General features: G+C 50.5%; 1 protein-coding gene across 3 annotated transcripts in view; it reads right to left on the bottom strand.

The window, feature by feature from the left end:
* The window catches only part of LOC122548398 (putative E3 ubiquitin-protein ligase HERC1), a 377,691-nt gene that overhangs the window by 89,287 nt on the left and 273,136 nt on the right, over nucleotides 1-15,268 (bottom strand). For all 3 annotated transcript variants that reach the window (XM_043686981.2, XM_043687001.2, XM_043686991.2), the window contains exons 46-48: nucleotides 7,598-7,653; nucleotides 5,152-5,340; nucleotides 3,134-3,305 (exon numbers count right to left, since the gene is read on the bottom strand). In XM_043686981.2, coding sequence (XP_043542916.2) covers nucleotides 3,134-3,305; nucleotides 5,152-5,340; nucleotides 7,598-7,653 — 417 coding nt within the window. The remainder of the gene's footprint in view (nucleotides 1-3,133; nucleotides 3,306-5,151; nucleotides 5,341-7,597; nucleotides 7,654-15,268) is intronic.

Raw genomic sequence — 15,268 nt, 5'->3', positions numbered from 1 at the left:
TAACCTGCACATCTTTGGATTGTGGGAGGAAAGCAGAGCACCAGGAGGAAACCCACGCAGACACAGGGAGAATGTGCAAACTTCACACAGACAGTTGCCCGAGGTGGGAGTTGAACCCGGGTCCCTGGCGCTGTGAGGCAACAGTGCTAACCACTGAGCCACCATGCCATTTAGGTATACCTATAATACTGTTTGGGAAAGAGTTTCAGGACTCTGACCCAGTTTGGTGAAGAAACAATAATATAGTTACAAGTCAGGATGATGTGGAACTTGAAGGGCATTTGCAGGTGGTACCACTGCCCTTCAAGGTCATGGGTTTGGAAGACGCTACCCTTGTGTGCTCTTGTAATTCTTAAGGTAGTAGATGGGGTGTCAATAACGCAGACAGCTTTGTTTTGGATGGTGCTGAGCCACCTGAGTGATGTTGGAGCTGCACTCATACAATGGTGGAGTATTCCATCACACTCTTGACTTGCTTCCAGATAGTCGACAAGCTTTGGGGCATCAGCAGGACAAGCTGTGTGTAATAGAATTCCTAGCCTTTGTTGCCAAAGTATTTATATGAATGGTTCAGTTAGGTTTTTGATTAATGACAAATCCCAGGGTACTGATGTGGAGATTACGGGCAAATTGAGTAATATTAATGCTGTTGAACATTAAAGGGAGATAGTTAGATTCTCTCTTGTCGCAAACAGTTATTGCCTAGCACAAACCTTACTTGCCACCTATGAGCCCAATCCTGGATATTGTCCAGGTCTTGCTGCATGTACACGTAAGTTACTTCAGAATCTAAGGAATCCCAAAAGGTACTGAATATTGTGCAATCATCAGCAACCATTCTAATTTCTGACCTTATGCTGCAGGGAAAGACACTAATGAAGATTCCTGCAGTGATGTCCGAGAACTGAAATGACTCGTCTCCAATAAGCACAACTATCTTTCATTGTCTTAGGTGTGGCTTCAATAAATGGAGAACTTTCCCCTGATTCACATCAACTCTAGCTTTTCTAGGGCACTTTAATGTCATGCTTTGTCAAATGCTGCTCCATATCAAATCTAGAACTTAGCTCTATTATCTATATTTAAAACAAGGCTGTAATAAAGTCTGGAGGTGAATTGCTCTGGAGAAATCTGAGCACCAATGAGCACATTGTTACAGAGCAAGTGTTGCTTGATAGCTCTGTCAACAGTAGTTTCTATCACTTTGCTGATGACTAAGAACAGACTGATAGGGTGGTAGCTTGCTGAATTGGATTTGTCCCCAATTTGCCAAGAGGACAAATTATGAACAAATTAGTACTTTGTAGGATAGACGCTTGTGCTGCAATGGCTTGGCTAAGACTGGAGCTAGTTCTTGATGCATGAACCTTCAATTCTACAGCTGGGATGTTGTCAAGGGTTCACAACCTTTGCAGTGTCTAGTGCCTTCAGCAATTTCGTAATACTACAGAGTAATCTGTCTGAAGATCATCATCAGTGATACTGGGAACTTCAAGGAGCAGGCCAAAATGGATTATCCACTCAACACTTCTGTTTGAAGATGGCTGCGAACGCTTCAGCCTTGTCTTTTGCTCTAATGTGCTGGGTACCTCCAACATTGAGAAATGAGATATCTTTGAGGTCTTCTCTTCCTCCAGTCAGTTGATGAATTGTTCATCAACATTCATGGAGTAGAGTGGTGCTGGAAAAGCACAGCAGTTCAGGCAGCATCCGAGGAGCAGGAAAATTGACGTTTTGGGCAATGCAGGCAGAGTGCACGGTGGCACAGTGGTTAGCACTGCTGCCTCACAGCGCCAGAGAACCGGGTTCAATTCCCGCCTCAGGCGACTAACTGTGTGGAGTTTGCACGTTCTCCCTGTGGCTGCGTGGGTTTCCTCCGGGTGCTCCGGTTTCCTCCCACAGTCCAAAGATGTGCAGGTAAGGTGAATTGGCCATGCTAAATTGCCCGTAGTGTTAGGTAAGGGATAAATGTAGGGCTATGGGTGGGTTGCGCTTCGGCGGGTCGGTGTGGACTTGTTGGGCCGAAGGGCCTGTTTCCACACTGTAATGTAATGTAAAAAAAAAGTAAAAAAAATGAGAGGAGGGTGGGGAGAAAGTCTTTTCCACCTATCCACTCTACCCTCCTCTCTGACCGATCACCTTTATCCCACTCCCATCCACCCACTGTACTCCTTGCTACCTTCCCCCACCCTCCTCCCTGACCTATCACCTCCACCCCCACTCTCCTCTCATTTATCTTTCCTCCCTTCAGGCACTCTGCCTGTATTCCTGATGAAGGGCTTTTGCCCGAAACGTCGATTTTCCTGCTCCTCGGATGCTGCCTGAACTGCTGTGCTTTTCCAGCACCACTCTACTCCAGAATCTGGTTTCCAGCATCTGCAGCCATTGTTTTTATCTCATCAACATTCATGCCTTTTCATTTGATCTGTTGGCTGTGGTATCACTTAACTAAGCCCTTAACATGCTGCTTCCACTGTATATCATGCAAGTAACCCTGGTGTTATAATTTAACCACATCAGCACCTCAGTTTTTGGTGCCTTTCATGCTCCTGGTCTTCTTCTATACTCGTCAGTGAGCCATAGTATTGGTTCCCTGGATGGATGATAATGGTAGACTGGGGGCAATTGCCAAGCAATGAGGTTAGAGGTTGTGGTTGAATAATGAGGTTAGAGGTTGTGGTTGAATCTGTGTCACTGCTGATAGCTCACAGCACCTCACTGATGACAAGTTTCAAGCTCCTACATCTGCTCTGAGCCCATTGCATTTAGCATTGTGGTAGTACCAAACAACAATGGAGGATGTCCTCACTGGGAAAGGGAATGACAGTATAATGATAACAGGCTGTCGTTTATGCTCCACACTTGGAGGTTTTGAATGGAAGGAGGATAGCCTCTCATTGCCTATCCAGTCTATTCCTGAACTATCTGAAATCCATGTGACAGGAGTGGTGGCAATGTCAGATCTTCTGCCCTAGTTTGAATGAGCACCACACAGTCCTTTGGTGACAAAGTCACTCATTCATACTTAGAATATGTGCCACCATGTAGCATAATTGATCAAATGCTTATGATTTTAAGGCAATGATTATTTTCAACAGCCAAGATTATTGAGAAATTATAATTTCTGACATACCTTACAGAGATCAATGATAAAGCTTTCATAACCATGGTATGTGCTAGAAGAATTTGCATAGCCACTGTGATACGCTGAAGAGCAAAAACTCTTTCCTGGGTATCCCGGAGAGATGCAGCTTGTTCACCCAAAGTCAGTTTGGTGTTTGTTTTCTCATCAGACCTATTTAAACCTAACAGAGGAAAATGGTACAAATGGTATAAAAGCAAGGAAGTGGTGCTAAAGCTCTACAAATGATTGGTCAGACCAGATTTGGAGTATTGTGTTCAGTTGTGAACATCTTATTTAAGAAAGAATGTTAAAGCCCTAGAAAGTGCACAAAGATAATTTATTAGAATGGTCCCAAGAATGACCGATTTTAGATAACAGGAACACTTACAGAAATTGGGTTTTCTCTGCTCCAAGGAAAATAACAGGTGACCTTATTGAAGTGCTCAAAATTACAAAATTTTGACAAAGCAAAGGAAGATATTCTATTTCCATTTGTTGGTATGCCAGTAACTAGGGGTCACAACTTCAACGTTATGAGCAAGAGAACTAGGGGTGAGAGGAGAAACTTCCTGTACTCAGAATTGCTGGAATTTGGAATGCGTTGGTTGGGAGAGTGGTGGAGGTGGATTCCATAGGAGGTTTCAAAAGAGAGCTGGATATAGCTGGATATATATTTGAAATTGATGAATGTAGAGGACTACAGAGATAGGGCTGGAAAACGAGTCTAGCTGGCTAGCTTTTTTCAGAGCTGGTACAAATATGATGGGTTGAATGACCTCCTTTTGTACTGTAAAATTCTATGATTCTACTGACAGATCTTATTTCATGACGAAGTATACTGAAGAAAAACAAAGAAAAACAAAATTCTGAGTCAATTTTTCTGCAGAATAGGCAAAGCCTTATTCAGGTTCCTTCTATTTATTTATTCTAGCCATAAAACTGGCAGGAAATGTTCAAGATGACAATTCACACATGGTGACATCAGGGTGAAACCTTTGAGCGATTATGTGCAGTATTGGTGACCTTTTTTTTTTAAACTGGAATCAGTTGAGAGGAGGTTGAGCATTGAAAAGTGAGCACTATTTTATGAGGAAAGGTTAGATAGGCTAGAATCGTATCCACTGGAGTTTAGAAGAGTGATTAAGAGGCAATTTTATTGAAGCATACAAGATATTGAGAGGACTTGCAAGGGTAGATGTCAAGAGAGTGGCAGAATCTAGAACTAGGGGTCATCATTCAAAAATAAGAAGTCATTCAACCATAACACGAGGTAAACTTTTTCTCAGAGGGTGATAAGTTTTGAACTCACTGCCTCAAAAGGCGACTAAAGCAGAGTCGTTGAATATTTTTAATACAGGGCTGAATAGATTCTTGGTAAACAAAGATGCGAAAAGTTATCGGGGGTAGACGGGACTGTGGAGTTGTGGTTACAATGAGATCGGCCATGATCTTGCAGAATGGCTATCGAGGTCTGAAGGGCAGAACAGAGTTGTCTAATCATATCTATTCACCACTGAGCAGGTTGCATGCAGCTTTCATGGCCAGTAGCGAGCAGTGTCACAGGAACTTTTCTGTTTGATTTAGGGGAGTTTGGGAGTGAAAAGACTAGAGGGAAGTCCAGTATTCTAAGTAGCTCTTTTGGTCCACTTCAGAACATAAACAATTCATTATATTAAAATGTTATGAATTAATGCCAAAAATTCATTTTTTAAAAATAGGTAACAATTGCACTCTTATTTTTATATGATCTTGCATTGGTACACACCATGTTTTAGTAAAAAAGCATGTCAGAGACTTCCTGACCACTCCATATGTGTAATCAGCAGGGGTTTAAAAAAAACAAGTTGCAGCAAGTCAGCCATTTTTTGTATCTCCCTGTGGCCTTTATTTGATGCCTAGATCCTACATTAACTTGATAAATACAGGTTACGTTACCATTTTATCAGGTGTTTTATTGATAGTAATACCATGACACCTTCATGCACTTATCACTTTCATAATAAATTTGAAAACATGGCTGAAGTTACCTTTCTTTAAAAGCATTTCATGTGTGTTATCAGTGGCAACTGATGCCCCAAGAGGATCCTGTTCTGGAAATTGAACTGGATCTGGAATCAATTTGCTGTCATTTAACCCAAGTGGTTCAGCTAATGAAGCAAAATCTTCCTGTCCTGTAAGCCGCTCGTTTCCTTCTGAATCTAATATGTCCCAGTCCTCTGTGAAACAAAAATATATAAACAGCAAAGTTTTATACATCTACATCTTGAAGAAAATTTAAAAGCTTGCTTTTCACTGATCAATCAACAAAATGTCCATAAACCCAACATTTAGCCCTAATGAGTAATGTTAAAACTTACCCAGGTATGTCCAGTCCACAAAAAAAGGACAGGTCCAGCATAGCCAACAATGACAATGATATTAAGTTGCACCTACTCAACAATAGCTTAATGCTCAGTTTCAGCTCTGTTGAGCCAAATGAACACATTACAGCCTTCATCCAAAAGGGCACTCAAGAGGGTAAATAGGGTGATTGCTCCTGACACCAAAAGCAACATTTGCCAGCTGAGGCACTGAGGAACGTCAGCAAAACTGCAGTTAGTGGGAACTGGGTAAGTCTCTATAGTACTACTTAACACAAAAGAAATGTGCTTGTGATTCGTGGAATTCAATCATCTCTGCCACAGGAAATCAGTGCAGGAACTTTTCATAGCTGATTATCTTCAGCTGCTTTATGACAGACTTTCCCTGTGTCATAAAGGTCTGTGGTGGTGTTGAAAATTGGGGCCCCCTTAAACCTCAGCATTCCACGTTTGGTATTTCTTGCTTAGCAGGAGACCTAACCTAACTGCGACATCTGTAACTAGCCTTCTGCAAATGTAAACAAATCTCTAATAAAAATCATCAAGGCCTTGGCTCACATCAAAAATTTATTAGGCCATCCTACTCCATTATCAATGCAGTGAATTGAAAATAAGGAGGTTTTAGCCTTAGAAGGAAAGAAATCCAATCTTCAAATGGAGATGGACAAGGGGAAAGCAGGTATTTGACTCACAATGGGTTAGACAGGTGTTTGACATAGCACTGATGGCCAACCAGACTAAATAAGTTATATTAACAGGGACAGGAGAGGAGGAAAGGGCAATAAGATCCAGGGAGAGAAGATACACCTTCTCCTTAGGAAAGGCCAACAGCTCCTCCATCAGCCCAATGGAAGAACAAAAACTGTTGATACTAAGACACTGAAGACCAAGCTTTTATATTATCTTCCAATGTTTCTTGCAACACCTGCATTGTGTGCAGTTTTGGTCTCCTTACCTAAGAGAATATATAACTGCCATAGATGAAGTGCAGTGAAGGTTCACCAGCTTGATTTGTGGGATGGCAGGTTTGTTGAGGAGAGATTGGGTTGACTGCGCTAATATTCACTGGAGTTTAGAAGTAGGAGAGGGATGTCATTGAAACAAATAGAATTCTCACAGAGCTTGACAAATTAGATGAGATTAAATTAGATTAGATTAGATTCCCTACAGTATGGAAACAGGCCCTTCGGCCCAACAAGTCCACACCGACCGTCTGAAGAGTAAACCACCCAGGCCCACTCCCCTCCATTTACCTGACTAATGCACCTAACACTATGGGCAATTTAGCATGGTCAATTCACCTAACCTGCATATCCTTGGATTATGGGAGGAAACTGGAGCACCTGAAGGAAACCAAAGCAGACAGGGGGAGAATGTGCAAACTCTACATAGACAGTCACCCAAGGCGGGAATCTAACCCAGGTCCCTCGTGTATGAAGCAGCAGCGCTAACCCGAGCCACTGTGCCGCCCGCGCCACTGAGCCACCGAGTTGCCCAAATGAGAGTTGACATTTTCCTGGTCTTGGGATCTAGAACAGGAAATCAAGGTGTCAGGACATGGGTTATGTTAGTTTGATGAGGAGATATTACTCACCAAGTGATGAACCTATGAAATTCTCTCCCCCGTAATGCTTTGGATTCCACGTCACTGTATATGTTCAGGATAGCTAAAGGTGTCAGGGTGTATGGGGTTGGAGCAGAAGTAGGGTATTGAGATGGAAGATCAGCCATGATCATGATGAATGGCAGAGCAGGCTTGATGGGCTAAACAGCATACTCCTGCTTAAATTCTCTATATTTCTATGCTTCCAAACCCACAAATGCTATCACTTAACAAGGACAAGGGCAACAAATACATGGGAATCTCTCACCTGCATGCTCAGCTCCAAGCTACACTATCATAGTGCTTTTATTGTAGGTTTGACATTTAGCCAAAAATATGGTTCAGTAGAGAAATATATTAAAATCAGTAACTGTGTTCAGAAAACTCACTATTAAGAATAAAAGAATGATTTACAGTTGTTATAGCCTTAATTTAGATGCTGTAAATTAGAGCTACAGAGACAGAGCTATAGTGGAAACATGGCTTTGTTCTGTTGCAAAATCTACGTACCTTCAGGCGTATTTTCATGCTTGTTGATTAAATCAGGCGCTAATCCTTTGGTTTTGCTGAGGAGATGTGGAGGGAGGGAAGAAATATGTTCATGAGATTGATAAGAACTGGATAACATTTTTAACAGGTTTTGAGAAAATTCAAAATGTATTTGTTGCACATGAAAAATAGTTTGTGACTATTTTCTCCTGCCATTCGTTTTAAAAAAAATATAATTACAGCTTAAATCAAATCCATTTTACTGAATTGTAACAGAATCTCCAAAATGATCAAATTAATTGATACGAATGCCACAACTGTTCCTGTTCCAATAATTTGTTGTCAAACTGCTGGAGACATATTATTAGAACAAGTATTTTGTGGAACTCTTTCTGACATCATGTTTATTAATTTCTAATCTACATATTGTCATTAATGTTTATTCTAGAAATAGACTGTCAGCTAGAGTCAAAAGACTATACTTAGCAGGCCTTAATTCAATACATTACATGTAAATACATAATTCGTAATAATATAATGGAAATGCTGCAATGTTGGAAATATCAATCAGACTTTTCCTCAAATAACAGCATAAGAGTTCTTGTTGCATTCCTCTCAAACATTTGATCAACTTAAAATCATCAAAAAAAGAACTGGTAACTATCAAATTAAGTATACAATGTGGAAACTCAGGGCAGAGAGCAGTTCTAGTTGTTTAAATACTAACCACAAATGTGATAAATTGGTTGTGCAGTACTTTGATATGCTGAGAATATGGAAGTTGCTAAATAACCACTAAATGTTTCCTATAAAAGGATACATTTATGAATCTGTGATCTTGCCTTGCAGCTTTGTATGCTGGATAACATATTTTGAATTCATGTGTGAATTTGCTATCCATTAACTTTAACAGTCAAAACACTCGATTGCAGTGGTATCCAGAAGGTGAGTGGTTGGGAGTTGAACATCAGGCACCCCACCATCCATATTGGCTCTTTCTGCCTTATTATGGGCAGTTTAATCCTAATCTGAGAGATAGGGAGGGAATTCTGTGGAACTCATGCAGCAGAAGTCTGTGGAGACCAAATCATTTAGCATTTTTAAGATAGAGGTTCATGATAGAAGGAAATCAAAGGTTACAGAATGCAGGCAAATGGGGTGCAGAAACATCAACCATGATTGAAAAGGAGGAGCACACTCGATGGGTTGAATGGCCTAATTCTGCTCCTTAATCATGAGGAACGTGGCTAGGGTGAATAGGCAAGGACTCTTCCCCAGGATGGGGGGAGTCCAAAACTAGAAGGCATAGGTTAATGGTAAGAGGGGTAAGATTTATAAAGGACCTGAGGGGCAACTTTTTCCACACAGAGGGTGGTGCTTGTATGAAATGAACTGCCAAAGAAAGTGGTGGGGCCAGGTATAATGACAACATTTAAAAGGCATTTGGATGAGTGCATGAATAGGAAGAGTTTAGAAAGCATATGGTGTTTTGGCTTTCATTAACGGGGGATCAAGTTTAAGAGCTGCAAGGTTTTGCTACAGCTCTACAAGTCCCTGGCGAGACCACATTAGGAATATTGTGTCCAGTCCTGGTCTCCCTACTATAGGGAAGATATGGAGGCTTTGGAGAGGGTGCAAATAAAGTTAACCAGGATGCTGCCTGGACTGGAGGGCTTGCCTTATGAAGGGAGGTTCTCTGGAGCGCGGAGGAGAAGAGAGCGCGGAGGAGAAGAGAGCGCGGAGGAGAAGAGAGCGCGGAGGAGAAGAGAGCGCGGAGGAGAAGAGTGCGCGGAGGAGAAGAGTGCGCGGAGGAGAAGAGTGCGCGGAGGAGAAGAGAGCGCGGAGGAGAAGAGAGAGCGGAGGAGAAGAGAGAGCGGGAGAGAGCGGAGGAGAAGAGAGAGCGGAGGAGAAGAGAGAGCGGAGGAGAAGAGAGAGCGGAGGAGAAGAGAGAGCGGAGGAGAAGAGAGAGCGCGGAGGAGAAGAGAGAGCGCGGAGGAGAAGAGAGAGCGCGGAGGAGAAGAGAGAGCGGAGGAGAAGAGAGAGCGGAGGAGAAGAGAGAGCGGAGGAGAAGAGAGAGCGGAGGAGAAGAGAGAGCGGGAGAGAGCGGAGGAGAAGAGAGAGCGGAGGAGAAGAGAGAGCGGAGGAGAAGAGAGAGCGGAGGAGAAGAGAGAGCGCGGAGGAGAAGAGAGAGCGCGGAGGAGAAGAGAGAGCGCGGAGGAGAAGAGAGAGCGGAGGAGAAGAGAGAGCGGAGGAGAAGAGAGAGCGGAGGAGAAGAGAGAGCGGAGGAGAAGAGAGAGCGGAGGAGAAGAGAGAGCGGAGGAGAAGAGAGAGCGGAGGAGAAGAGAGAGCGGAGGAGAAGAGAGCGCGGAGGAGAAGAGAGCGCGGAGGAGAAGAGAGCGCGGAGGAGAAGAGAGCGCGGAGGAGAAGAGAGAGCGGAGGAGAAGAGAGAGCGGAGGAGAAGAGAGAGCGGGAGAGAGCGGAGGAGAAGAGAGAGCGGAGGAGAAGAGAGAGCGGAGGAGAAGAGAGAGCGCGGAGGAGAAGAGAGAGCGCGGAGGAGAAGAGAGAGCGCGGAGGAGAAGAGAGAGCGGAGGAGGAGAAGAGAGAGCGGAGGAGAAGAGAGAGCGGAGGTGAAGAGAGAGCGGAGGAGAAGAGAGAGCGGAGGAGAAGAGAGAGCGGAGGAGAAGAGAGAGCGGAGGAGAAGAGAGAGCGGAGGAGAAGAGAGAGCGGAGGAGAAGAGAGCGCGGAGGAGAAGAGAGCGCGGAGGAGAAGAGAGAGCGGAGGAGGAGAGAGAGAGGAGGAGGAGAGAGAGGAGACAGAGAGCGCGAGGGAGAGACAGAGAGCGCGAGGGAGAGACAGAGAGCGCGAGGGAGAGACAGAGAGCGCGAGAGAGAGACAGAGAGCGCGAGAGAGAGACAGAGAGCGCGAGAGAGAGACAGAGAGCGCGAGAGAGAGACAGAGAGCGCGAGAGAGAGACAGAGAGCGCGAGAGAGAGACAGAGAGCGCGAGAGAGAGACAGAGAGCGCGAGAGAGAGACAGAGAGCGCGAGAGAGAGACAGAGAGCGCGAGAGAGAGACAGAGAGCGCGAGAGAGAGACAGAGAGCGCGAGAGAGAGACAGAGAGCGCGAGAGAGAGACAGAGAGCGCGAGAGAGAGACAGAGAGCGCGAGAGAGAGACAGAGAGCGCGAGAGAGAGACAGAGAGCGCGAGAGAGAGACAGAGAGCGCGAGAGAGAGACAGAGAGCGCGAGAGAGAGACAGAGAGCGCGAGAGAGAGACAGAGAGCGCGAGAGAGAGACAGAGAGCGCGAGAGAGAGACAGAGAGCGCGAGAGAGAGACAGAGAGCGCGAGAGAGAGACAGAGAGCGCGAGAGAGAGACAGAGAGCGCGAGAGAGAGACAGAGAGCGCGAGAGAGAGACAGAGAGCGCGAGAGAGAGACAGAGAGCGCGAGAGAGAGACAGAGAGCGCGAGAGAGAGACAGAGAGCGCGAGAGAGAGACAGAGAGCGCGAGAGAGAGACAGAGAGCGCGAGAGAGAGACAGAGAGCGCGAGAGAGAGACAGAGAGCGCGAGAGAGAGACAGAGAGCGCGAGAGAGAGACAGAGAGCGCGAGAGAGAGACAGAGAGCGCGAGAGAGAGACAGAGAGCGCGAGAGAGAGACAGAGAGCGCGAGAGAGAGACAGAGAGCGCGAGAGAGAGACAGAGAGCGCGAGAGAGAGACAGAGAGCGCGAGAGAGAGACAGAGAGCGCGAGAGAGAGACTTAGAGCGCGAGAGAGACACTTAGAGCGCGAGAGAGACACTTAGAGCGCGAGAGACACTTAGAGCGCGAGAGACACTTAGAGCGCGAGAGACACTTAGAGCGCGAGAGACACTTAGAGCGCGAGAGACACTTAGAGCGCGAGAGACACTTAGAGCGCGAGAGACACTTAGAGCGCGAGAGACACTTAGAGCGCGAGAGACACTTAGAGCGCGAGAGACACTTAGAGCGCGAGAGACACTTAGAGCGCGAGAGACACTTAGAGCGCGAGAGACACTTAGAGCGCGAGAGACACTTAGAGCGCGAGAGACACTTAGAGCGCGAGAGACACTTAGAGCGCGAGAGACACTTAGAGCGCGAGAGACACTTAGAGCGCGAGAGACACTTAGAGCGCGAGAGACACTTAGAGCGCGAGAGACACTTAGAGCGCGAGAGACACTTAGAGCGCGAGAGACACTTAGAGCGCGAGAGACACTTAGAGCGCGAGAGACACTTAGAGCGCGAGAGACACTTAGAGCGCGAGAGACACTTAGAGCGCGAGAGACACTTAGAGCGCGAGAGACACTTAGAGCGCGAGAGACACTTAGAGCGCGAGAGACACTTAGAGCCTAGCGCGAGAGAGACACTAGAGCGCGAGAGAGAGAGACACTAGAGCGCGAGAGAGAGACATCAGAGCGCGAGAGAGAGAGCGCGCGAGAGAGAGAGAGCGCGAGAGAGAGATAGAGCGCGGAGAGACCGAGAGAGCGCGCGAGAGAGAGAGCGCCGCGCGAGAGAGAGCGCGCGCGAGAGAGAGAGAGAGCCGCGCGCGAGAGAGAGCGCGCGCGAGCGAGAGAGAGCAGCGCGCGAGAGAGAGAGAGCTGCGCGCGAGAGAGAGCGCGCGCAGCGCGCGAGAGAGAGAGAGCGCGCGCGAGAGAGAGCGCGCGCGAGAGAGAGCGCCGAGAGAGAGCGCGCGCGAGAGAGAGCGCGCGCGAGAGAGAGCGCGCGCGAGAGAGAGCGCGCGCGAGAGAGCGCGCGCGAGAGAGAGAGAGAGCGCGCGCGCGAGAGAGAGCGCGCGCGCGAGAGAGAGAGAGCGCGCGCGAGAGGAGAGCGCGCGCGCGCGGCGAGAGAGAGAGCGCTGCGCGTGCGCGCGCGAGAGAGAGAGAGCGCGCGCGCGCGAGAGAGCGCGCGCGCGCGAGAGAGAGAGCTGCGCGCGAGAGAGAGAGAGCGCGCGAGCGAGGGAGAGAGAGAGAGCGCGCGCGAGAGAGAGCGCGCGCGAGAGAGAGAGCGAGCGCGCGAGAGAGAGAGAGAGCAGCAGCGCGAGAGAGAGAGAGAGAGCGCGCGAGAGAGGAGAGAGAGCGCGCGAGCGAGAGAGAGCGCTGCGAGAGAGAGAGAGCGCGCGAGAGAGAGAGAGAGAGCGCGCGAGAGAGAGAGCGCGCGCGCGAGGGAGAGCGCGCGCGAGAGAGAGAGCGCGAGAGAGAGAGAGCGAGAAGAGAGAGAGAGCGCGCGAGAGAGAGAGCGCTGCGCGCGAGGGAGAGCGCGCGCGAGAGAGAGAGCGCGCGAGCGAGAGAGCGCGCGAGAGAGAGAGCGCGCGAGAGAGAGCGCGCGAGAGAGAGAGAGCCGCGAGAGAGAGCGCGCGAGAGAGAGAGAGCGCGCGAGAGAGAGCGCGCGCGAGAGAGAGAGAGCGCGCGCGAGAGAGAGAGAGCGCGCGCGCGAGAGAGAGAGATGCGCGCGAGAGAGAGAGCGCGCGCTGAGAGAGCGCGCGAGAGAGAGAGCGCGCGCGAGAGAGAGCGCGCGCCGAGAGAGAGAGCGCGCGCGCGAGAGAGAGCGCGCGCGCGAGAGAGAGAGAGCGCGCGCGAGAGAGAGCGCGCGCGCGCGAGAGAGAGAGCGCGCGCGAGGCGCGCGAGAGAGAGCGCGCTGCGCGCGCGAGAGAGAGAGAGCGCGCGCGCAGCGAGAGAGCGCGCCGCGCGAGAGAGAGAGAGCGCGCGCGAGAGAGAGAGAGCGCGCGCGCGAGAGAGAGAGAGCGCGCGCGAGAGAGAGCGCGCCGCGAGAGAGAGAGCGAGCGCGCGAGAGAGAGAGAGAGCCGCGCGCGAGAGAGAGAGAGAGAGCGCGCGAGAGAGAGAGAGAGCGCGCGCGAGAGAGAGAGAGCGCGCGCGAGAGAGAGGCGAGCGCCGCGAGAGAGAGAGAGAGAGAGCGCGCGAGAGAGAGCGCTGCAGCGCGAGGGAGAGAGCGCGCGCAGAGAGAGAGAGCGCGCGAGAGAGAGAGAGCGGAGAGAGAGAGAGCGCGCGCGGAGAGAGGAGAGCGCGCGCGCGAGGAGAGAGCGCGCGCGAGAGAGAGAGCGCGCGAGAGAGAGAGCGCGCGAGAGAGAGAGAGCGCGCGAGAGAGAGCGCGCGAGAGAGAGAGAGCGCGCGAGAGAGAGCGCGCGAGAGAGAGAGCGCGCGAGAGAGAGCGCGCGAGAGAGAGAGAGAGCGCGCGCGAGAGAGAGAGAGCGCGAGAGAGAGAGAGAGCGCGGCGAGAGAGAGGAGAGAGCGCGGCGAGAGAGAGAGAGCGCGCGAGAGAGAGAGAGCGCGCGCGAGAGAGAGAGAGCGCGCGAGAGAGAGAGAGCGCGCGAGAGAGAGAGAGCGCGCGAGAGAGAGAGAGAGCGCGCGAGAGAGAGAGAGCGCGCGAGAGAGAGCGCGCGAGAGAGAGAGAGCGCGGAGAGAGAGAGAGCGCGGAGAGAGAGAGAGCGCTGCGAGAGAGAGAGAGCGCGCGAGAGAGAAGAGCGCGCGAGAGAGAGAGCGCGCGAGAGAGAGAGCGCGCGAGAGAGAGAGAGAGAGCGGCGAGAGAGAGAGAGAGCGCGCGAGAGAGAGAGCGCGCGAGAGAGGAGCGCGCGAGAGAGAGAGAAGCGCGAGAGAGAGAGAGCGCGCGCAAGAGAGAGAGAGCGCGCGAGAGAGAGAGAGCGCGCGAAGCGGCGAGAGAGAGAGAGAGAGAGAGAGCGCGCGAGAGAGAGAGAGGAGAGAGAGCGCGCGCGCGGAGAGAGAGAGAGAGCGCGCGCGAGAGAGAGAGAGCGCGCGAGAGAGAGAGAGCGCGCGCGAGAGAGAGAGCGCGCGCGAGAGAGAGCGCGCGCGAGAGAGAGAGAGCGCGCGAGAGAGAGCGAGGAGAGAGCGAGAGAGCGCGAGAGAGAGCGCGCGCGAGAGAGAGAGAGAGCGCCGAGAGAGAGAGAGAGAGCGCGCGAGAGAGAGAGAGAGCGCGCGAGAGAGAGAGAGAGCGCGCGAGAGAGAGAGAGCGCGCGAGCGAGAGCGCCGAGAGAGAGAGCGCGAGAGAGAGAGAGAGCGCGAGAGAGAGAGAGAGCGCGCGAGAGAGAGAGAGCGCGCCGAGAGAGGAGAGCGCGCGAAGAGAGAGAGCGCGCGAGAGAGAGAGCGGCGCGAGACGAGAGAGAGAGCGAGAGAGAGAGAGAGCGCGCGAGAGAGAGAGAGCGCGCGGAGAGAGAGAGCGCGGGCGAGAGAGAGAGAGAGAGCGGCGCGAGAGAGAGAGAGAGCGCGCGAGAGAGAGAGAGAGAGCGCGCGAGAGAGAGAGAGAGCGCGCGAGAGAGAGAGAGAGCGCGCGGAGAGAGAGAGAGAGGAGCGCGCGAGAGAGAGAGAGCGCGCGAGAGAGAGAGAGCGGCGAGAGAGAGAGAGAGCGCGGAGAGGAGAGAGCGCGCGAGAGAGAGAGAGCGCGCGCGCGCGAGAGAGAGCGCGCGCGCGAGGAGAGAGAGAGCGCGCGGCGAGAGAGAGCGCGCGAGAGAGAGAGCGGCGCGGAGAGAGAGAGAGGAGCGCCGTCGAGAGAGAGAGAGCGCGCGAGAGACAGAGAGCGCGCGAGAGAGAGAGAGCGGAGAGAGAGAGAGAGCGCGCGAGAGAGAGAGAGCGCGCGCGAGAGAGAGAGCGCGCGAGAGAGAGAGCGCGCGAGAGAGAGAGCGCGCGAGAGAGAGAGCGCGCGAGAGAGAGAGC

Source organism: Chiloscyllium plagiosum, unplaced genomic scaffold, assembly GCF_037043375.1.
Source record: "Chiloscyllium plagiosum isolate Xiang-an unplaced genomic scaffold, Cpla_swu_hap1 HiC_scaffold_1, whole genome shotgun sequence".
NCBI classification, from domain to species: domain Eukaryota; kingdom Metazoa; phylum Chordata; class Chondrichthyes; order Orectolobiformes; family Hemiscylliidae; genus Chiloscyllium; species Chiloscyllium plagiosum.
Note: the sequence above shows the minus strand (reverse complement) of the source record. Positions and strands in the feature narration are given on the sequence as shown.